The sequence below is a fragment of the Podarcis liolepis genome (assembly GCF_965112155.1).
Source record: "Podarcis liolepis genome assembly, chromosome: 2".
In the NCBI taxonomy this organism is placed as follows: Eukaryota; Metazoa; Chordata; class Lepidosauria; order Squamata; family Lacertidae; genus Podarcis; species Podarcis liolepis.
The window spans coordinates 100,941,199-100,965,460 of record NC_139555.1 but is presented as its reverse complement, the minus strand read 5'-3'; the positions used below and the strand labels follow the sequence as shown (position 1 = coordinate 100,965,460).

The 24,262-nt window shown below is 43.1% G+C and overlaps 1 protein-coding gene across 2 annotated transcripts in view; it reads left to right on the top strand.

Annotated features, from left to right (window-relative positions):
* SYNPR (synaptoporin) overlaps positions 1 to 24,262 on the top strand; it is a 145,524-nt gene that overhangs the window by 109,269 nt on the left and 11,993 nt on the right. For both annotated transcript variants that reach the window (XM_083493339.1, XM_083493340.1), the window contains one exon: positions 8,251 to 8,375. In XM_083493339.1, the coding sequence (XP_083349465.1) occupies positions 8,251 to 8,375 (125 nt within the window). The remainder of the gene's footprint in view (positions 1 to 8,250; positions 8,376 to 24,262) is intronic.

Sequence of the window (24,262 nt, the reverse complement as noted above, 5' to 3'; positions counted from 1 at the left end):
CAAAGGATAGTTTTGCAATGCTGCAGTAGTGATACAGTACAGTTTGCATGCAAAATGTTTTTGATTAAATCTCTTGTATTTCCAAACAGTACTTGGGAAAGATTCCTATCTGGAAGGCCACTGCCGGTCAGTAAATAATGTTGAACAGGACCAGGGGTTACCAATGTTTTTGTAAACCAGAGAAACTGCTGTGGACACTAGACACCACAATCTCTTATTCTATTGGCTACAATAGAATGCTTCTTCAGTATAATGTGACTCTTGAGCTAGATGGATCAATAATATTGGTTGATATAATGCATCTTCTTAGGTGCTTTCATTGTCTGATCCCAACATCACATGGGCAGCAGTGGTGGCTGTGTTCCATCCTTTGGTCACTATACCAGGCAGTGGTGGGAAATGGAGTGGGGGTGGGGATACCCAAGCACAGTGTTTATAGTGTGCACCATCCTGACCTAATGAGGGCAGGTTAGAGGCGCTGCCTTACCTCTTCTAAAAATGGTTGCAGGACATGTGAAGAGTCAGATCCTGTGTCCACATGCGCTGATGGCTCGCAATTCATCCAGTGCCTTTTGAGTCAACAAACACAGAACTTAAATGCAGCAGATACGTCCTAATACTTTTTGTTTTGCAGGGTGTGTGGGGGTGGGTGTGTGTGTGTGTGTGTGTGTGTGTGTGTGTGAGAGAGAGAGAGAGAGAGAGAGAGAGAGAGAGAGAGAGAAATAGCTATATAAATATACGGTATTGTCCGATTGTTGGCATTTGAGAGACAATGGAGTGCACCTCTGGGGATGAAGTCAAACCACTGCGTTAGCAGCACCAAAGTGACCTCCCTGGGGCGCAAGCCTGGGCAGTGTGTATGGACGTCCTGGACTGCCCAGATGACAAGACCCCCTTCTTGGCCTCACTGATGTGGTCCAAAGGAAAGCAGAGCAATGAGTTTGGCACCAGCTTGGCTGCAGGAGTTGCCAGAAGGAGGCATGCAAAATGCCATCCAACCACCTTAGGGACTCTGAATTTGTGTAGGGTTCACTCCTTAGGCTTACGTTCCCAGGTTGACAAGCCCAACCTGCCCCTCTACAGCTCGTGCAGAAACTGCCTTCTTGACTGTTGGACCCACCATTAATCTCATTTGCTCGATCTGCCAGAGCCTGTCTTCACATTTGGCAGAAGTCCCTGATTCACCAAGGGCTTGACACCTGGTTTAGCCAGCCAGTCAAAGCCATTTCCCAAAGTGTGGTTGCCGTCACGTGTTGACAGTTTCTAGGCACCACGGGTGAGAGCTGGGTGCAGGGCAGGAACCAAAGGTAGACAAACTACCCCAGGAAGAGCACACCATGTCCCCCACCAGAAGTACTACCCCCCCAACACCCTATACACCCCACACTATCCTATACTGGCTATTTATTTATGACCACAGTATTTTTTCCAGATTCTAAACACCACTGAAAGTTTGTGAACTGAACACAAGATTGGGAAAATGAGGAACTGAGAGAAACCGGGTTGACAGATCTGCCCAGCTTTACTTGGAGAGGATGTTGAACGTGGGCAAGAGAAGGCTGATGCCCCGCCGCTGTGTCTCTGCTCCCCTATGCTCACCTGTGTTCTTCTAATCAACTTCTACTTAAGCTGTTTTAGCCACTGCTCACATAAGCTGAGCTATTGCCCATTTCACAAAGGTGGCTTTCTATTTCCTCACCTGGTGGGCATTGCCAGTGGTCATCTGAGAGCACAGATGAACCTCAGACCCAAGTAGAAGCCAAGTAAGAAAAATACTCTGCCCTATTCAGCATGAAATGGAGGCAAATCCCTCTCCCTGATGCTGATCTTCTTCCCTGCCGCAGTGTGAGAAATTGTAATTCTCTCAACTCTCCCAAAATGTACTGGTTGCAGACTTGCTACTGGTGAGTGGCTTTGCCTTAACAAGCCGTATCTCCTGACAGGTGACCTATTGCCGGAATGACAAGATGTCCTTTAAAGCAGCACACTGGAAGTGCAAAACTCTTTTACATTTGTTATCTAGCTAATCCTCAAATGTCAACCTAGTTGTGTAGCTCAGCATTATCGTTAATGTAATTATTCGGTTGTATCCAGTTCTGTCCCTCCACTGAGTAGAAAAGGGAAGGTGATTATTATTTTTTGGAAATCCGTCCCTTTGTCCTGTAGCTCCTCTGCACCACCTTGCACACTGTTTGAAAGGGTCCACCAAGCCTCTGGAGCAGATTTGGTGGGGGCACAAAGAAAGAAGAGGACTGCAAAGAGAAAGGATAATTAGAGGGGGAACTCCCCCCCCCCCCGCCCGCCCTTATGTTTATGGAATACTCTCAGTGCAGGGTCAGTTCAGAGAAAGAACTGGATACAACCCATTATAGTGTGCTTGAAAGAATCCTTGCTCAGTGGAAGAATTGCGTATGTCACAATTCTTGCCATCCTTGTCATTTGCCTCGTGCAGCAAAACCTCTCAGGTCAGCCCTGGACTCAAAAAGGTCTTTTCTTTTTTTATAATTTTTATATTAAGTTTTACACAACAAATTTAAATTCAAACACATCAATCACCTCTTCATTTAAGATTCCCTAAATTCTCTGACTTCCCTCCACCCTTCCGTAATTACCATTATCAATCCAATTTTCCATCTGCTTATCTTATTTCCTCTAAGCTGTTAAAAGAATATTGCCCATTTTTCATTTTTTTTGGTACATTACAAGCATTACTCAAATCCTGCCAAAGTTTTTAGTTGTTTACAGTGTTCTCTTAAGTACATTAAAAATCTTCCCCATTCCTTCTTAAAATTCTTCTCTTCCTGGTTTCCAGTCACTTTTGCCATTTTGCCATAGTCCACCATCTTCACCAGCCATTCCTCTGTGGTTGGAACTTTGTCTTCTTTCCATCTCTGGGCCAGTAGTATCCTCGCTGCTGTTATCACGTACATGAATAGTCTTTTCTGGTCTCTCGGAATCGCTGTACCTAAAATGCCTAACATAAAAAACCTCTGGTTTTTTCACAAATGTTATTTGAAACATTTTTTTCCAACTCATTGTACATCATTTCCCAGAATGTTTTAGTTATCTTGCATGTCCACCACATATGGTAGAATGTGCCTTCTTTCTCCTTACATTTACAGCAAAGATTAGGTAAAGGTAAAGGGACCCCTGACCATTAGGTCCAGTCGTGGACGACTCTGTGGTTGCAGCCCTCATCTTGCTTTATTGGCCGAGGGAGCCGGCATACAGCTTCCAGGTCATGTGGCCAGCATGACTAAGCCACTTTTGGCGAACCAGAGCAGCGCACAGAAACGCCGTTTACCTTCCCGCTGGAGCGGTACCTATTTATCTACTTGCACTTTGACGTGCTTTCGAACTGCTAGGTTGGCAGGAGCTGGGACCAAGCAACGGGAGCTCACCCCGTCGCGGGGATTCGAACCGCCGATCTGCTGATCAGCAAGCCCTAGGCTCTGTGCTTTAACCCACAGCGCCACCCGCCTTTTCAACTATGACCACTAAGCAGGCATAGGCAAACTCCGGCCCTCCAGATGTTTGGGACTACAATTCCCATCATCCCTAGCTAACAGGGCCAGTGGTCAGGAATGATAGGAAGTGTAGTTTGCCTATGCCTAAGAGCCTAAATCCATCTGTGTGGAAAGTGGTGTCAAGCTGTGTATGCACCACAACTTTAAAGCACAAAGAATATTGGGAACTGTAGCTTATCTTTCACAGAGCTACAGTTCCCAGCACCCTTAACAAATGATAGTTCCCAGGATTCTTGCTGGGGAGGCAGAAATGTGCTTTACATGTGTGGTGTGTACGCAGCCTAAGAGACCCTGCGCATTTGCGGTACATTGAAGCCACTGGAATTAAAATGGGGCACTGGGGAGAGGGCATGTTGCTTCCAACAATGCTTTTCCCGGGCTCACCAAATATATTGTTTTCTCCCTTTGCCGCACAATTTGTAGCTGCACGATTAATACCAATTTACAATGCTGTTCCCTGTGCAACTCAATTAATTCCAAGGGGAGATCAGCTCTGAGTGTTTTGTTAGAGGAAATAATTGAGCCTCATTTACTTGTGAGAGGTCTATTGTTCATGACATAGTGGCAACAATTACAGCTTCAGTGTAAATATATAACAACAAAATGCACACGGAGCCGCCTCGTCCCATTTTCCCTGCCGGTATTTTTTCCCTGCCTGTCAGTTTGGCCCTACCTGGGCCTGGACAAATTGTTTCATTAACATTTTATTACATCTTGCTATTGTTGTTCAGAATATGTGAGCAGCTGAGAGACAGTTTGAACAGAACTGCCCAAAAATATATTTTTTCATGAGCATTTATCCCTTCACATAGCCCATTTATAGTCAGTGAGTGGCCCTTCAGCCAATAACTGAGGCCTGTGCTGACCCAATAAATTTTGCTGCCTGAGGCAGTGAAGGAAATGGCTCCCCCTCCCTCAGGATCCAGGGCCGACCAAGTTCTTTTAACACCTGAGACAGAAAAATTCCACGACCTCCTCTTTCTGGAAGTAAAACAGAAAACAACAATAAGCTAAATAACCCAAATTGCTGCTCTTTCATGATGCTGAAAATCTGCTGCATGAGGTACTCTGACTCATGGCAGGCTGGTACGGCCTTGTGGCCTTTTGCAGCCATTCTAGGCTGGAATATGGTGGTGGGCCTTTAAATGTTGCTGCTAAGCCATTGGGTGAACCCACAGAAAAATGAGTCACTTAGCACAGCTATAATGTCTAAAGGTCGTCTTAAAGTGTGGAAAGGGCTGTAGCTCAGCAGCAGAACACATGCTTCAGACACAGAAGGTCCCGTACTCAACGTGGGCACCTCCAGCTAAGAGGGCCCAGGCAGCAGGTGATGGGGAAGACCTTTCTGGCTCTCAGACCCTGGGGAGCCACTGCCAGCAGTAGCAGCTGGTAGGGCAGCTCACCTGGCAGACAATATTGGGCTAGAGAAACACATAGCCTGACCTGGCACAAGGCAATTTTCCATATTAGCATAGCAAGCTGCCTTATGTTGAGTCAGTCTCCTGGCTCTCAAGAGTTTCAGACAGAGGACTAGGGCTGGGTAATATATCCATATATGTATCGTCCAAAACCAGTTTGAAGAACATATCATGATATTGGTTTCATAGTTTTTGACCTGGCAATATATTGTGGATCATGATGTGTGTGTGTGTTAGTTATGCAAAAGTCACAATGTGGGGAAAACTGTGAAACCAGCCAATGTTCCTCCTTATTTCAGACACTATGATACAGTAGATCTTGATGTTTAGCTGGTGATATATCATGAAGCTGAAAACCAGATATCACCCAGCCCAACTGTTCACCTCTGCATAGTTCCAACTTTATTTCAGACATTGTGATATTGGTATATTGCGAAGTTTAGCTGGTGATATATTGTGATGTTGAAAGCCAGATATTGGCCAGCTATTCCCCCAACCCTATCTGAAGATATCAGGGACTGAACCTGAGGACTTCTCCATGCAAGGCAGATTCTCTGCCACTGAGCTGAGAGCCCCTTCTGTGACAGGGGAGAATTTATGTGGCTGTGGATGCAGAACTAGAAAGCACTAATTCTTACGAGTTGGTTCAAAGGTGTGATCTTGACTATGTTGTGCAAATGAAGTTTGCTTTTGTTCGCGTTTGTGCGCCTTAATCGTGAGTCTTTCTTTCTGGGTAGCCCTCGTTCCTTTCAGTTGGAGTTGCCATGCCATGCTAGAATAAATTCCAAAAGGAGAACAATGAAACTAGAATTCAGCTGCCCACAGTCCTAAGAGGTAAAAGCAGATAAGTGCTATTAATTGTGCTAAAAGCAGCCCAAGGACAAGGGAACACACCACATGTGAAGAACTGCAACAAAGGAATGTTAGAACAGATTTGTAGGGTGCTGTATGGAATGAGCTAGTTTTCTAGTGCTAGGTTTGCTTTGTGTTTGTAGACAGCATATGACATACAATATTTATAATGGCTCAAATAAATAGACTTCGTCCTTGAGCTCTTGTTGGGCCCATCTTCACGAGGTAATAAAAGGAATGTGTCCTCCAAGAAGATTCAGTGAATTGATTCAAGTGTAGAAAGCTGCAATATGTTGTCTGGTTTCCAAATCTGCCTATTTAATAGGTTTAGTGCTGCTTGTGTTTGTAAATTCAATGCTTGCCTAATACATGGATAGTCAACATGGTGTCCTCCAAATGTTGGACTCCAACTCTCATCACTCTTGACAGGCTGGGGCTGACGGGAGTTGGAGTCCCACAAGACTGGGGGGAGAAACAGGGCCGGCCCACCCATGAGGCAAGGTGAAGCAACCACCTCAGGCAGCAGGTCTCCAAGGAATGCATTGCATGCTTCTGCCGCCATGGTGCATTGCACTCTTTAGAGGCTGGCTGTGCCTCTTCCTCAGCAGCCCCCCACCAATGCTACCTCTACAGCGGCATCTTGGCAAATAGGAGTCGCTGCTCATCTCTTCCCACCCTTGTTCCCACCAGTGTAGATCTTTATTCCCCACCCCCTGTTCCTGATGTCAATTTTCACTTACCCTTGTTCCCTGATGGGCAGGGCGCCATTTTGTGGAGAGGTGCCAAAATGTATTGGGCCAGCCCTTGGGGGGAAATCAGAGTTTCTGCATAAAATAACCATCAGTACATATACCCAAGCAGCACATACTCTCAGCCAGGTGTCTCATCCTGCCCAGAAAATATTTAGCAATACGTTTGGCATCAGCTTGGCTGCAGGAGTTACCAGAAGGAGGTGTACAAGGTGCCATCCAGCCGTCTTAGGGACTCTACTCTGGATTTGAGTAGGGTTTACTCCTTAGCCTTTTCTTCTGAAGATATCCAGCAAGGCAGCGGAGGTTTAGGAACAGAGTTCATGTTCTCCTAGATGAGCTACCTTCCCAGATTGACAAGCCCCATCTGCCCCTCACTTCCCTCTACAACATGGGCAGAAACTGCCTTCTTGACTGTGGGACCCACTCTTGGTCTTGTCTGCTCAATCCGCCGGAGCCTGTCTTTGCATGCAGGGGAAGTCCCTAACTCATCAAGGGTTTGAGAGCCATTGGCTACCCTCACTTGGTTTAGCCGGCCAGTCAAAACTGCTCCTGGGTGTGGCATGCTGCAGCATGCTGACAACTTCTAGGAGTCACGGGTGAGAGATGAGTACAGAGTGGAGACCAAAGGTAGACAAACTATCCATTAGGATACCCTACACACTGTGGTTTGTATGAACTGGCTGTCAAATTCACTTTTGCTTTGGAATCTCATTGTGTCTCTTTGCATTGATCTATATATACAGATATATAACTGCATGTAACATCTAATAATCCGAAATTACAATTTCAAGTTGTTCGAGGCAGTCTTGCGATGAATTGCTAGCGCTTGGAGCAGGAGGCATTTTCTTTAAGCGTGGCTCCTGATTAGGAATGTAAAAATCGATAACGTCTGAAGTATTGTGAGAGGACTTCCTAAATATGGCTCATCATGTTGGAAAAAATCAATGCAAAATGGGCATGTGGAGTCAGTGTGTCCTAAGAGGGGAGCATTAAGGAGGGTTAACCCATAGAAGCAGGCAGGAAGTAGTCACTAAGGATGAAGCCGGCAAAGGATAGGAAACGTCAGTGATGCTTTCGTTTGATGAAACTCTTGCTGGTTTCCTGTATGTTGGGTTTTTTGTTTTGTTTTGTTTTTTGCTTTTGTTAACTCCCAATGGTGCCCTCCCAATGTTTTGGGGGTCCAGCTTTCATTATTCCTGCCCATTGCCAATACATGTTGGACCTTACAGTAGATGGAGTCCAATATTGCCTGGTGGGCACATGCTGGGTTGCTTTCTTCCAATAACTCATTTTTCTTCATTTGAGAGCATGCAACCCTTTGCTGCAATTCAAAACTACTGTCTCTCTGGGAGGACAAGTCACTGGCTTTTAATTTAACACTGGTATAGTATCAGTATGAAAATGAAGAATATGCCACAAAAACCCATTAACTTCTGCTTATGGGGGGTATTGTTTTTGCTTGTTATTATACTATGCATTTTTGTGTTTTTATACAGTAAATCGTCCTGTGGTCTTTGGGTGAAGGGTGGTACAGAAATTTATTAAATAAGTAAAATACCTCTTTCCTCTTCCAGAGGACACCTATAATTGTACTGTCATAACTGCTATTCCACAAATGTTTTCACATGCTAAAATTGCATTGGTAGATGAGCTAAAATTACACACGCACATCTATATGTATGTATGTATTTCCCCCCACAGCTTTTTGCAATCTTTGCATTTGCAACATGTGGCGGCTATTCTGGAGGACTGCGGCTCAGCGTGGACTGTGCAAACAAGACAGAGAGCGACCTCAGCATTGACATAGCCTTTGCCTATCCATTCAGGTAATCTGTTGTAGTTCTTTGCCATTCACATGCAAAGGGGTAGCCATTGTCTACTGTGGTTCAGTGTAGTGCTTCCTGTAGATATTTGCAGATGACAAGACATGCAAAGACTTAAGGTGATGTCACTTACTGGTGCATGTCAAGTTGCTTCTAAGCTGGAACCCTTTAGCACTGCTGAGGCTTTGCTTTCCCACAGTTAGCTGGAAGTGGAATTAAACTGAAGACTCCTCATAAGCACTCAGATTAGCTCCAGCTGATACGTTTGCACCTCACTGACTTCCCTCTGCCAGTAAGTGACTGAGGTCTACTTGACAAGAATCTAGGATAGTGGCTCTGCAATGCCTGGTGACCTGCCTCTGGAAGCATGTGATATTGTTGCACACCATCCCAATCTCTGAGTGGTGCAAGATTTCAGGGGTTCCCAGGGTTTGTGTTTCCTTTTGGGAATGGGGCACAACAGAGACTGTGGTGTCTTTATGCCATTTGGTTTATTTACGTATATATGCAGCCCAGCCAGATGGGCAGGGTATAAATAATAAATTATTATTATTATTATTATTATTATTATTATTATTATTATTATGCAACCTGAGCCTACGATGGAGGGGGTTCACACCATCAACACCCCAAAAAGGTCTTGTTTCTCCCATAGCCATAGCCTTGGATTCAAACAGAAATCAGACATTGCTCTCAAACTTTGCTCTGACTCTCTCTCCAGCTTGCTGCTTTACATCTAGGTCACACCACTGCCCCTTTTAACTCAATGCTTTGTCCATTTGTCTCTGAGTAGAGGGAGGGGCCTCACCTATTTAGGCCTATTTCCTTTGTTTTCTTAATGGCCCATCACCCAAGTGATTGCCTCAACACAAGAAGCCAGCCTGGTTTATATTTTGACACTTGCTGGATTCAGGGGTTAGAAGGATCTTGCATACAGCCTACTTCCAACCTCCCAAACTTATAATGCACTTATATGGCAGTGTTCTTCCCCATGGCCGAGTTTTGACTATAATTTTTAGTCCTGTTCACAAGGCTAATGTTTAGGCACAGCAAAGTTAATGAAAAGTTTCTTTCTGGTAAACAACAACAACTACTCCTACTCCTACTCCTACTACTCCTAATGAGAAAGGTGTGAGAATAGTGATAAATAGACTCTCGATTTCCCCCCAATTTAATCATTTCTTTAAAAAAGAAACTTTTAATTTTTATAGGAAAATAGTACTGTGCTGCTATTAAAAAGTGGGGGAAAGATTAGTTGATGGATGTGCTGAACTGGTTACTGGCCACAAAAATGGACTACATCAGAGTCAATAAACTGAAGCTCAATCCAGACAAGACTGTGATGTTTCTATTGGGTGGTTCTTCTGACTGGACAAGTGGTGTAGACCCTTCTCTAGATGGGCTCACATTCGCTGTGGAAGAGCAGGTCTGTGGTTTGGGGGTGGGGTGGGGATCCCCCTAGATCCACTGTTGTCACTTGAGTACCTTCCATAGCCTTGACTGGTGGCTCAGCTACAACCTTATCTGGATGATGATAACCTGTCTGCCATAACCTAGGCTCTGGTAACTTCAATATTATATTACAATATTATATTGCATTGTGGTTTTCATGGGTTTGCTTTTGAAGACAGGTGAGGTGAGCCAATCATATAACACTGAATCTGGCACAGGTGCATTGGCTGTCTGTATGCTTCTTTTAATCCATAAAGCTCTTTATGGCTCGGGGCCCCAGTATCTTTCAAAGCACCTCTCCCACTATGACCCTACCTGGACCCTTCGGTCTTCATCTGAAGCTCTCCTCCAGGTGCCTCTGACTTCTTTTGGTTGAAGTTCGCTGGCTGTAGAATGCTGTCCCCAGTGAGGTCCACTTGGTGCCATCATGAATGTCTTCCATGTACTAGGTTTAACATATCTCTTCGCCCAGACATATGACAAATTATGACAAGTTGGCTGATGGCCTACTTGATGGAAAGTTTTTGCTGCTGAAGATTTTTGTCTTTTTTCCCTGCACTATGAAATGGTTTTCTTGACATATGTTGTTTTTGGTTTTGTGTCATTCCTGTTGGGCTCTTGACATTTTGTAGGAAGTGACTAACAAGTTAAATAGATAAATAATTCTCAGAATGTATGTATGCATTGACTAACAAATTGCCTTTTAAAAACATCAGCTCTCCAAAAGATTCAAATATGTCTTGGTTTCATAGCATCTGAGCTAAGCTGTCCTAGAAAGCCTTTTTTAGCCTAGTGATGTGTCTGATGTGTTTCATAAGCCAGTTTTGGGATGATAAACACCAATGGAAATGAGGGCAAGTGTCCAATGCCAGAAGTTAACAATGCAATATTTTTAAAACCCTGCTGTTAATAAGACATAACACATTCACAAGCAGATGCAATGCAAAAAAATAAATAAAGATGGCTATCAGCCTTACCCATCCCCCTTGCATCTAAACGGTCATGTCCTGCATCTATAAAAAGTCCCCAAACCTAAAAGTAGATTCACAGATATCTATTTCTTTCTATACAAATTCTATTCCAAGAAATGTTTTTAAAAACAGCAACACCATCTGTCTGTAAAATGGCTATTTCCATCAGACATCATTTGCTGTTTTGCTTTTGAGTTCCATTTATGCCTTTATTGATAGTAATGCTGTTCACTAAATGGATCTGAGCAGCTGGCAAACTCGTGAATTGTTGTTAATTTATGAGATATTTATGCCATACTTGTGCTCCACAGACTTGTACTGCCCTTTATTACAAATGTTAAATTTCCCCCCTTTTTGCTAACTTTGCTGTTCTGTACAATCTTTCATCTCTTGCTTCTTTTAGTATTCATGAAGCAGCTTTGGAAAATTGAGTTATGCAAATTTATAATTTGATTCTCTTCCAAACTTGTCACATTTTATGAGTGTTCTTCACAGAGGATGGGAGGGAATTCCACAATAGAAATTGCTATTTAAGATGTTGGTTTATATATGTTATTAGTTTATAATAATAATATATAAGAAAGAAAGCTTGAAAGCCAGCGTTATTTGGCTCAGATCAGAAATACATAGCTTATTGAACAGAGGTATGCATGATACTTGCTAGTGCACTCCATCTTTATACTTACCCCTTCCTTCCTCCTTTTTTGGTGAGCTGTGATTGAAGTCTTCCTCGGTTAATTAACCATAGTTTCCTGTGAAGTTTGAATCAGGAAACTGTGGTTATCAGCAGGGGCAGACATCTTTCACAATATGGCGCCTTGTGTGAGGCTAAAATTTGGAACCCCCAAATGGCTCTTCTCAATTATGGATCTTCTTAATTTTGTTTCCCTTCAACTTGGCACCCTGTGAAGGGGAACCAGCCACACCACCCAAAATCTGGTGATGTTACCAGTACTGGAACAAGCCAGAATATTACTGAAGCCAATTTCAAATCATGTAAGAGCCAAGGCTTATTCTCATCGCCATAGTTCTCCAGTTCAGATGTTCTTAGAACTATGGTTAATCAACCCAGGAAGTCTTCAAAAAGAGCACAATGAGAAGGTGGGGAAAGGTAGCATGAGGCTGGGGCATGCGAGTGAAAGACTGCCCCACTACTCTCTTTTTTTAAGGTTTCTCTTAAACCTACAGTCTGGCACTCCTGTTGCCATGATGAGATGCGAGGTTGTGTTTTCTTCAGTATTGTCCATCCTTCATGCTGCCTTGCTTCCGTTGAAATTGCAATACATGCCAGATATAAGGTTGCCCTGTTCAAAATTGGGCTAACTGTTGTGATTAAGTTACAGATAGGTAGCCGTGTTGGTCTGCCATAGTCAAAATAAAAAAAATTCCTTCCAGTAGCACCTTTAAGGAAGGAAGCTACTGGAAGGAATTTTTTTTGTTGTGATTAAGTATGGATTCCTGGTGCCCATAGCTGCAAAATACTGAATTAAAAAAGTTAAAGTTAACCTCAAACTGTTGCAATTCTCACAGTTTTATTATTCTGTTAAATCTGATTGTGGTCTCTCTGCCCCCCTCCCCCATCCTCTGTTTCTGCAATGATTCACTGCTTTGAGATTTCAAATTATGCCCACAGCATTATTCAATGGGAGAGATGCAGGAATACCTATAAATGGTTGTTTATTCAATTGTGTCCAGAAAGAGGAAGGAGGCCTATTATATTGCTCCCTGGATAGTTCCCCTGGGGAAAGATTTTTGAAAGAGAGTCTTGAGACAGGTTTGTTTGTTTTTAACAGTGAGGCGAAAAACTGTATCTTATTGCTTGACTAGGATAAATATATTGCATAAAAGGTTTTTATGTTTGCTCTAGGTTCCCAACAGATCACAGTGCCATGGAGACCACCTATGTTAAAATGTATCTTTCAGCTTGACTATGTCTGATTTTTTGTGATGACCAATGCTTTTTAGCAAATGAATTTGACTGACACAAGGCGTGTGGATATCTTGGCTTATTAAGATAACGAACATCTAGCTGTTGACACCATTAAGGGACCCCTGACCATTTGGTCCAGTCGTGACCGGCTCTGGGGTTGCAGCGCTCATCTCGCTTTATTGGCCGAGGGAGCCTGCGTACAGCTTCCGGGTCATGTGGCCAGCATGACTAAGTCGCTTCTGGCAAACCTGACCAGCGCACGGAAACGCCGTTTACCTTCCTGCCTGAGTGGTACTTATTTATCTACTTGCACTTTTGACGTGCTTTCAAACTGCTGGGTTGGCAGGAGCAGGGACTGAACAACGGGAGCTCACCCCGTTGCAGGTATTCAAACCGCCAACCTTCTGATTGGCAAGTCCTAGGCTCTGCGGTTTAACCCACAGCGCCACCCGCATCCCACGTTGACACCATTACCTTCATGCAATATAATGTTTCAGAAATAACATCCATCAGTGGGCTTACTTTAAAACCATATTGTTTATTAAAAGATAGTCTGCCACACATTACTGGAAAGCCTTTGTTGTGGTGGTCTTTCTGCAAAATAAAAATAAAAATCCATGCTTAATTTATTAATTTAATATATAAATAGAAGGCATTATTAATACACTGTCAAGTGGAGATTCATATAAGTTGTCCCAAATAAGCAAAGATATGATCTACTCTGTTATTGACTAGTGTGTATAGAGATGCTGTGTTAATAAAGGAAGATATGAGTCTCACTTGGTAGGATATTATTCATTAATACAGAGAGAAATAATAAAGTTGGGGTTTTATGCAGAATACATCCTTGAGCAGTATTCTTACCCTATTTTTTTGGAGTTTGATCAAGCATTCCTTCATGCTATGAAAGGGCTTGAGGAAAGTTTTGTTGGTCAAGAACCACAATTCATGGGATGGTAGAAGGAATAAAAAAGGAAGTGAGTATACAGTTACATGACATGAGGCCATTCATCCACTCCCATTTATTGTAAAGCAGGCATCCCCAAACTTGGCCCTCCAGATGTGTTGCGACTACAACTCCCATCATCCCTAGCTAACAGGACCAGTGGTCAGGCATGATGGGAACTGTAGTCCCAAAACAGCTGGAGGGCCAAATTTGGGGGTGCCTGTTGTAAAGCTTGGTTTGGATACCCAAGAGCTAATGGTGCAACAGCAGAGTCACACAGAGCAAGGTTTCTGCTTGCTCTGAGTGTAACAATCAATGTTCCATAGTTGAGCAAGAAGACAGTTTCCTCATCAGGAGGAACTTGTGTATATTTCTTTCTGTTCATGTAATGACAAATACTCAATTTTTTGACATTCTGCCATTGGATATAAACCTACATTAGGCCCACTTATATATGCAGATATCCATATCTCTGATATCTTTTTCCTTACACTATGTCCAAGTCCGCTTGTTCAAATCAAATCAATCTTTATTACAGTCCAGAGACCCAACAAATCATTACAAAGCAATGCACAATTCATACAGCCTACCTCCAGGTTAAACAAGCATTTTGTTCGAAATGCTTGTTCATTCTTTCTTACACATACGCACATTAATGGACACAGGTCCACAGTTCCTTAGGGCCACATAGTCCCATAGGTCTATTATTATTATTATTATTATTATTATTATTATTATTATTATTATTATTATTATTTGTGCAAAGCTGGAATGTCCGTAAGCATTTCATAACCTTGCATTCCAGCACTAACCTCGTGGCTAGCAAGATCTTGTTTTAATGTTCTGAAACTCTACGTTCTTATAGCCAACAGCAATGGTGGTTTCAAAAGTTGTGCACCTTTTGTTTGCCTCGTTTTGTTTTTGTTTACTTGATTTGGAGTGGTGGTGGTGAGTAAAATCACTATTTCCCCCCTGCAATCCTTTATATTAATTTGATACCTTAGTTGTCCGTCTGCAATCCTGCTAAGAGATTACTCAGAGCTGACTTTGAAAAGAGATATATAGATTATGATTCAAATGTAACAGAGAGTGCCTTTGCTGGCAGTGCTGGCATCAAAAGGCATGAGTAAATCACCTCTGTATCTGTTAAATTAGGACCTTCAGCCACTCAGCGCCTTTGTTCAAGAGACAGGTAAGCTTCTTCGTGGAAAGAACATCGCAGGTTTTTCCTTCACTGCACCTGGGAGTGAATAAATCTGTTTTTGTGCAGCATTTCTTCACCAGTTCCTCCCTGATTTATGATTACTGGTTGACAGTGGAAGAGTTGAGGGGGTGAGCCTGAAACAAAAGATGCCACGCAGAGAGCCCACGGAGCTTGTACCTGTCATGATTGTCAAACGCTGTGCTGGAAACAAGAAGAAGCTAAAATTTAAAAATCTGGATCTATCGGTGTGACTCAGTTCTAGAAGCAGTTGTGTGTTTGTGTCAGGTTTCCCCCCCCCCCTTCATCCTTGAACTTTGTGCAAAAGAAAGGATATCTGCCGTGGCTTGGAAAACGTGGGAACAAGATGGTGCAGCTGATCATACAGGAAACTGTGACAGATACCGTATTTTTCACCCTATAAGATGCACCCAACCATAAGACGCACCTAGTTTTTAGAGGAGGAAAACAAGAAAGAAAATATTCTGAATCAAATGTTGTTGAAGAGGCTTTGCACGGCTATCGCTGAAGCCAGAACAGCAAGAGGGATCACTGCGCAGCAATCCCTCTTGCTGTTCTGGCTTCAGCGATAGCTGCGCAGCCTGCATTCGCTCTATAAGACGCACACACATTTCCCCTTACTTTTTAGGAGGGGGAAAGTGTGTCTTATAGAGCGAAAAATACAGTAAATAAACAAATGGTACCTAAACATGAACTTACCAAAAGCCCTTACCTAAGAAGGAATTGATCTAGAAAAGAGCTATTTAGCAACACACTTAACTAAATTTTGTACAGTTGATAAAGTGGAGCTTTTAAATGTACTTCGCCTATGGTAATTTTAAGAGAGCATTCTCTTCCCATTGGCATGTTTTATAAATTATTCTTGCGGAGCTGCGATAGCGAACCTCAGGGCCTCCTGATGTTGCTGGACCACAACTCCCATCATTCCTGACCATCAGACATTCTGGCCGGGGCTGGTGGGAACTGGAGTCCCACGATGACTGGAGGGCCACAAGTTCCCCTTTCCTATTCTGGAGGGATGCACACATAAGGAAAGGCTAACAATCAGAACTTACACTGAGAATTAAGCTGAGATCTGAACTAAGGGCCATGCCCAGAACTGGCCACTGGCCTACACTGGTTCTTGCTTGCTGGGCTGATGAAGCATCCATTCAATTCTATTGTTTTATTTCTTTATTTCAATCGTGTATATTCTGCTAAGCAACAGAATTTTTTGTAAGCGATGTACAGCGAAGTTGTCCAAGGGACACAAAAGATAAAATCAATCAGGAAATCAAATTCCTTTCCCCCACCCCCACCCCCTCACACCTCATATAGTAAAAAAATAAAATAATATCTGCTGGGTTCAGTCTACCCAGCACTTTATGCATCTGTGTTCAATAATGCATCAGGACAGCCAGAGATCTGAAGCTCTGCCAATTAATTATACAAACCGCCCCGCCAGGATGGGCAGCAAGGAATAGGTCAGTGCTTTTATGATCAACTTCCACAATTCAGTGTCGTGTTGTGGTCCCAGCAGTGCAGTTTCCATGTAATTTGGGGCTTTTGTGAATGGATTAGCCTAAGCGGACCTGTTTTCGTTGTGTTTCTCTTTCTAAATTGCTCTCACTTCGGTTGGAAAGGAAACAAGCAAAGAGTGTAATGTTGCACCCCGCCGTGCAGAATTTGGGAGAAGTATCCTTCAGGGCACACAAAACTCTCGTCGTGACATTTTCAGCAGCTCAGTTCCCCTTTTTTATATTTAATGCGACCTAATGATAGAAAGTAGACCCAAGGCTCCAGCATCTTTCTTAGGAAGGTGAAACTACAAGTGTCTTCATTTAATAGTGATCCCGGTGGTCAAGAAGTTATTATAGGTTTTGGGGCCAGGGATGGGACAAGTCCTAACCCAAATTTTGCTGCCTCATGTATAGGACCCATGACCTTGACCTGATTTTCATTGGTGTTTCAAAGGGAGTAGAAAAATAAGAAAAGCTTGTTCATTGTGCTGCCAGGGCTGGCAAAACTGCAGAGATGCATTGGCTACTTAACACAGAGATGTTTCCCTCTTTTCATATACTGTGTGCTGTAGCCTTGTGCCAGAAGATTGCCTGGGAAACCAATTGCCTGAAAGGCTAGCCATTTTGCAGCCTAATGTGAAGGACCAGATGAGCATCCCCATCACTCTGACCAGACAGCAGCTGAATCTTTCCTCCACACTGACAATAAGGCAACATCTTCCCTTGTGCTTGAGGGGCAGCGGGTTAACTTAGGGTGCACAAGTCAAGATACGAACCATACAGGCACAGCCCTGTCCTCTGAACACGTGGGCACCACTCATTACTACCAGCATCTAATGCCTAGGGCAACTGGCACACTCTGCCCAATGGCAGAGCTGGACCGGATTGTCTAGTGGGGAAATGTGACTCTGATTTGCCTGTGTCGCAGACTCGCTTCCTCTGCAGCAGAGAAATTTGTGAGCAGTCACAGAAGAGGTGAATTATACATAGATCTGCAGGAGTGTACCATGAACTCTATAACCTCCCATTTCATCATCAAGTCTCAGCTTTGCTCAACCCTAGTTATTATGGGGGGCGGGGTAATGTCTAAAATACTTTTGTAATAATAATAATAATAATAATAATAATAATAATAATAATAATAATTTATTTATATCCCGCCCTCCCCAGCCAAAGCTGGGCTCAGAGTAGCTAACAACAGTAAAAATAACACAGTTTACATAAAATCACAATCAATTAATTGAAATATATTCTAAAATCAATTCATTCTAAAATCAATTCAGAGTCAAATTAATGGCAACCATTGGGCTAGAGTTCTATGAGGATTACAGAAGGAGGGGGTCAGACTGTGCCTTGGCCAAAGGCCTGGTGGAACAGCTCTGTCTTGCAGGCCCTGTGGAAAGATGTCAAGTCCTGCAGGGCTCTGGTCTCTTGTGACAGAGCGTTCCACCAGATCGGGGCCACAGCCAAAAAAGCCCTGGCTCTGGTTGGGGCCAGCCTGTGGCCCGGGATCTCCAAGATGTTTTTATTTGAAGACCGTAAGGTCCTCCGTATTTATTACAACTCTGCTTGCAGTGAGATTGAAAGATTAAATGAATGTGTGACTCAGTGCATTCATTCATTCATTCATTCATTCATTCATTTTTTTATGGTTATACCTCCTCTGTCCCTCCTACCAGAGCCCAGGGTGGCTTACAACTGCCTTAATAACAGAGCACAACTATCACATGGTTAGGTTGGCACTTTGTTAGAGAAGGGCTGTATCTCCCAATCTCTGAAGTACTCTCAGAAAAACCATGACCTTCTACAAAGGCCTAGAAAGACCCCAGCCCATTACAAATGGAGATGGGCAGATTTCACCCTTCACTAATTTCTGCAGGATGTAAGAAATCGATCCTTTAGAATATTGGCTCCATTTGTGTTACCCAAAATACATTTATCCATGGTTTGGAAGACTTTAATTTAGTTCTCTGCTCAGTGCAGTGATGGATAGGGTATGTAAATGATTATTCAATCGACATTTCTGACTGATGTTTTTCCCCAGCTCAAAAAAATGGAAAGAAATGTGCAGGTAGGAGGGGATGGGGTTGTATGTTACAGATCAGCTTTTCAAAGCCTGCTGCAAAAATTGTTCTCCATTAATGCATTATACTATGCATTATACCGGAACTTATCAATTATCCTCATTCCACTTCCCTAAATTCCCCAAGCTACCTGTATGGTTTCAGTTTCCACTCTTTTAAAATCCTGAAAGCCTTTGTACTTTGAGAAGAGTGTGGATTCCAGTTCATAAACTTAATTTGTAGAGAGTTTAGAATGCTCGAATCCATTAATTGCTGTTGTGGAAGAGAGATGGAGAGCTTATAAAAAGGAAAATTAATACCTGGATCAAATGCTTAAGGGGGGGAAATGTGCTTTTTTTTCAGTGGTCCTTGCTTATCTAGTTGGTGCTGATGGTCAGCACACTCATCTTTCAGATCATCCTAATTCTGTACTGACCACAACCCAATTGCACTCATTTGTAAACCTTCTTTACCACCACTTCTCCACTGGTGGAACAATCATAATAATGCAACGCTGAATTCCACCCAAAACTTAGAAATTGCAGAATCTTACCAATTTTTGTGTGTATCCATTCTCCTAATGGATAGACATTCTCCTAACAGATAGACTTATTTTGTTGTGGAGACAACAGCTATCTCAGCTGGCAAGCTCTTAAGGTTGTGATCCTGTTGACAGCATGGGATGAGCCCTTCTTTAGATAAATTCTAAGCCATTCAGGTCTTTAGAAGTCAAAACTAAAAGCTTGAGTTGGGATTCATGACAAATAGACAGCCAGCACAGATCTTTGAAAATTAATGACCCCGTATAGTCTGGTCTGTTGAAACTCTGGCCACTGCATTTTTGCACCAACTGCAGCCTCCAAACCGTATTCAAGGGCAGCTCCATGTAAAACAAATGGCAATGGTCAAAATAGGAGGTTACTAGAACATGGGTAACTACAGTCAGGCTTTCCCGTGTCCCAGGATGGCTGTAACTGGCAAACCAACTAGAGGTAGGATAAATCATTGTTTCTCATTTTCCAAAAGAACTTCCTGGCTTCTTTCTTTAACTCCAGAGGTTGAAACTCCATTTCTACATCCTGCTACAACCTAGCAAGTCATTATTTTTCTTTATAACTGTGAGAATACATGGTGGAGATTTCAGATTTCTTCCCATGGATATATCCATAATAGGTAAGGAGGAGTTTGCTGCTGAGAACTAGTCTTTGCCAGCCTAATTGGATCCAGCCCACATTTCTCTGCAATCTGCGGAAGAACTTGCTGCTGAGATGTAGCATTTGCCCAGCTCAGTTCAACCAAGCCAACATTGTGGGACAGAATTTTTGCTGGAGAGCCAATGACCACCCAGCTAACATTAAATCTAGGTTTACCTGCTGTTTGCAGAGCACGTTACTAATGAGAACCAGCATTTTCAACCCAACGATTCCTCCTTTCCCCCTTTTTTTTATCAAGGGACTGAGTCAACCCATCCAAAATGCAATTCTCCAGGTGAGGCTTGCCTGTTTTCCCCACCTGTGTAATGAATGCAGGTCTAATCATTCCCTATATGCTAAAGCAGAAACAATAGTGCATTTGTGCCTGTACCAAATGCAACCTTGAGAATACATTCAGACTAATTTTAGCCGATTCACGCTAGCTCCTCTTAATGATGAGAGGGTTTTCTAATTTTTGAAAGCGTAGATGATTTTGATGCATACCAATCAGGATGAGTCTGTCTGCTAACACAGCTTGACTGTCTGTTGGAGGAGCTTTCTCAGGAGAACAGAATATACCTGCTTCTGCCATACACTGAGAGGAGTAATGAGAGAGCGAGGAACAGCAAAGAATAGTTCATCACTGCTATGAATACCTCCAATTACTCCTGCCATTCTCTGTGTTGAGGAGTTTTCTGTTAGGGAAGAACGGGGCAGCCCAAGGGAGGCGCAAGCTACATATTACACACCACCTGCAATTTAAAGCTAGGAGGTTGTCAGGGAGCAATGAATGATGAAAGTTACAGGAAAGTGCCATGCAATCATGTTCATATTTGCCCAAGCTGCATACACACATTTTATTCTAGAATCTATGGCAACTCAGAACGCAGTCCACAAACAACACAAATCTGTTGCGTATTTTGCATTCATCAGAAAAGAACCTCAAGGAACAATTCATGCCCACTGTCTTGTAGGACATCTTTGGGTGAAGTCGGGGCTAAGGAGTAAACCTTACACAAACTGAGGGTGGGGTTCTTAAGGCAGTTGGATGGCATCTTGTATGTCTCCTTCCAGCAACTCCTGCAACCAAGCTGGTGTCAAATGTATTCTTTTACTTTCCTTTGAACGACATCAGCGAGAAGCCCAGGACCTTGATTGTTATGTACTGAGTTGAATAGGATCCAAAATGCATCAGTCGGATTGGTCCTAGAACAATAGGATTCAGAATGCAGCAGTCTGATTGGTCCTAGAACAATGCGGCAGTATGATTGGTCTGCAGGAGCCACCCAATCCGGCTCCAGATGGAAGTGAATCCACAACCTGATTGGCCTACAGGAGAATTCCGGAATTAGCCAATCACGTGCAGCCCATTGTGTAAATAATGTATATAAGCAGATACTTTGAGAGGACTTTCATTCCTCCTCACCACTATGAGCTGAATAAAGAGCATGAAATCCACTCTCGACTCACTGATACACACTACTCAGGCTTGTGCCCCAGAGAGGTCACTTTGATGCTGCAAATGCAGCATGTCCAATTGAAAACAGGTGTAGGCTATCCTGGAAATGTGATGTGTGTGTTCACCTCTACCCAGTGATGTTGTGGGTGGGTGTGATTGGGCTATGATTGGTAGATAGAGAAGCAAGGTTGTAGAAGAAGAAGAAGAAGAAGAAGAGTTTGGATTTGATATCCCGCCTTTCACTTCCCTTCAGGAGTCTCAAAGCGGCTAACAACCTCCTTTTCCCTTCCTCCCCCACAACAAACACTCTGTGAGGTGAGTGGGGCTGAGAGACTTCAGAGAAGTGTGACTGGCCCAAGGTCACCCAGCAGCTGCATGTGGAGGAGCAGAGACGCGAACCCGGTTCACCAGATTACAAGTCTACCGCTCTTAACCACTACACCAGTGTTTGTGTCACTGCAGTCTATTTAAAGATTACTCAGGTCTTGATTCAAGGGGTGCTGTGTGGGTTAATAATAATAATAATAATAATAATAATAATAATAATAATAATATAATTTTTATTTATAACCCGCCCTCCCCAGCCATGACCGGGCTCAGGGCGGCTAACAACCAATAATAAAAACAAGTTGATTGAAATATAACTTAAAAAACAAGATTAAAATACAACATTAAAACAATTAAAACATTAAAATGCAGCATCACAGGAGGAGAAAGCAAAAAAGAAAGGGTGAAGGGAATCAATTTGATAAAGAGATCCAGATCCTACTGAAGTCCATGGGATTTAAGTTCTTCTGTTTTGAGTGTCCTCTATATTTACCATACATAAGAAGCAACTTGTTTATGCATTGCTGCTTGCCATCTAGTGTTTTTTTTTCTGTGCCCTAGTCCATCTTCTGTTTCAAACACTCCCAGTAACCTTGGTTAGCTTTAGGGGGGGGGGGAGCCTTTGTCTCCATGCTTTGCAAAATTGCAAAGGCAGATGCAAAGAGAGAATTCCTCCTCCATGAGAAGACAATAAACCCTGATGAATAGTATTTGCATAACTAAGATGGAAAACCTTAAAGACTAGTGAGAAAGCTCTGGCTTTGTTTAGAAGCATCCTTATCACACTTCTAAGTTCTTTCTTCTGCCCAAATGGTTTTGTCCACATGGCCTGTAGGGCTGTGTGGGTGAGGGGAGATGTGTGCAAAGAGAGAAGCAGCCGTTGTTCTGCGGCTGTACGTGTCAGGGACCGTGCTGAGGAGGGCTGCACAGATGAGGAATGGTGGGAGCCTCCCCCTCCCCCTGCTCCTGATCGGGATCCTGAATCTTCCCAGGAGCAGTGGGACAGTGTAGATTTGGAACAGTGGTTCGCAGAGGGACATAGTTCAGAAGGCAAAAGTTGGGAAGAACTGGGTGGTGAACAGCTAGGAGAAGAAGAATCAGGAGAGAGAGAGTTAATAGACTCCAGTTTGCTGGTAAACATCCAGCCGATCAGTCCAAGGTCACTGAGATTATATAAGGTATCTGCACAGAAGGCACAGTGGTTGCCAGATCAGGTTGCAAGGCGAGGAAGTGACTCGGGTGACTCGGGGGGTGGGTGTAAACCTTAATTGGGAGCACCTTTACTCCGAGAATGGACTCTTTGTTCTTTCTCTGTGATCATTAAAATCTCTTTAAATGGTAAGAGACTATTTTTGCTTTCTTCAGCTTATCCACAGCCAAAGGGAGGGAGGGAGCCGCTTTCCCAAAACCTGACAGTATGCTAGCACAATGTGGAGAGGCAAACTTTTAATATTAAAAAAAAAAGTGTCAAGCATGTTTCACCACCTCAAAGCACAGACTACATGCCATCTAGCTGGTTTTATAAATTATTGAAACAAAATACATCAGCTGATAAATGCCAAACACCACATTTTTCCATGTTTAAGACGCCCCCATGTATAAGTTCCTATTTTAAGGGACTCCAATTTAAGACAATATGGAGATTGCCCCATGTATAAGACGACCCACAGTTTTTCACATAATTTGTAAGTAAAAAAGCCTAGTCTTATACATGGAAAAGTATGGTACATACAAATATATACTCTTAGTGGAAACTATGGGATCCACTTTGATGGGGAAACTGACTAAATACACAGTCTTTATGCAGTCCGAAAACAAAAGACTTCTATAAGGACTAGCAACACAAAGCAACTTATGGCAATCCACCAGAAGTTCAGAGCTCTCCAGGACAGATTTCTAGGCAGCAGCATCACTGAGTTTCTGCTGCAGTAGAAGACTTTCCTTGTGCTTCGGCTCCTCTCTTCTGTATAGGTGACAAGTGTTGGTAACGGAATTACATAAATGATGGAATCAAATAGTGCTTTCCTACTTCAGATTAAGGGACGCGGGTGGCGCTGTGGGTTAAACCACAGAGCCTAGGATTTGCTGATCAGAAGGTTGGCGGCTCGAATCCCCGCGGCAGGGTGAGCTCCCGTTGCTTGGTCCCTGCTCCTGCCAACCTAGCACTTCAAAAGCACATCAAAGTGCAAGTAGATAAATAGGTACCGCTCCGGCGGGAAGGTAAACGGCGTTTCTGTGCGCTGCTCTGGTTTGCCAGAAGTGGCTTAGTCATGCTGGCCACATGACCCGGAAGCTGTACGCCAGCTCCCTTGGCCAATAAAGCGAGATGAGCGCTGCGACCCCAGAGTCTGTCACGACTGGACCTAATGGTCAGGGGTCCCTTTACCTTTACTTCAGATTACTCAGCATGTGCCCCACTAAGCCAAGTGCAGCCTGGCTGTCATGTTCAGTGGCCTACAAGATACTTGATAGCCTTCCAGGTTTGGCAGTTCCAAAGGCAGGAAAAATGGAGTACAGTATATATTAGCTCCTGGCAATCAGTGGCTGGTGGGCTCAATGTAAAACTCAGCAGGTCACAAGTTGTGTTGCCTTGCAAGCTTTGAAGTGGCCTGTGGTTCTGTGGCAGTGTGGAACTGGAAGTGGCTAAATGGCTGCTATCTCTAAGTTTCTAATTGGTCATTCATTTGTAAAAAAAAAAAAAAAAAAAAGTATTAGCTTAAGACCCAGGAATTGACCCACTGAATTCTATTTTTTTTAATGATATTTATTGAAAAAAGAATATTTTAAAAAAATTACAAAGGAAAAAAAAGACAAAATTACAAAAAAGA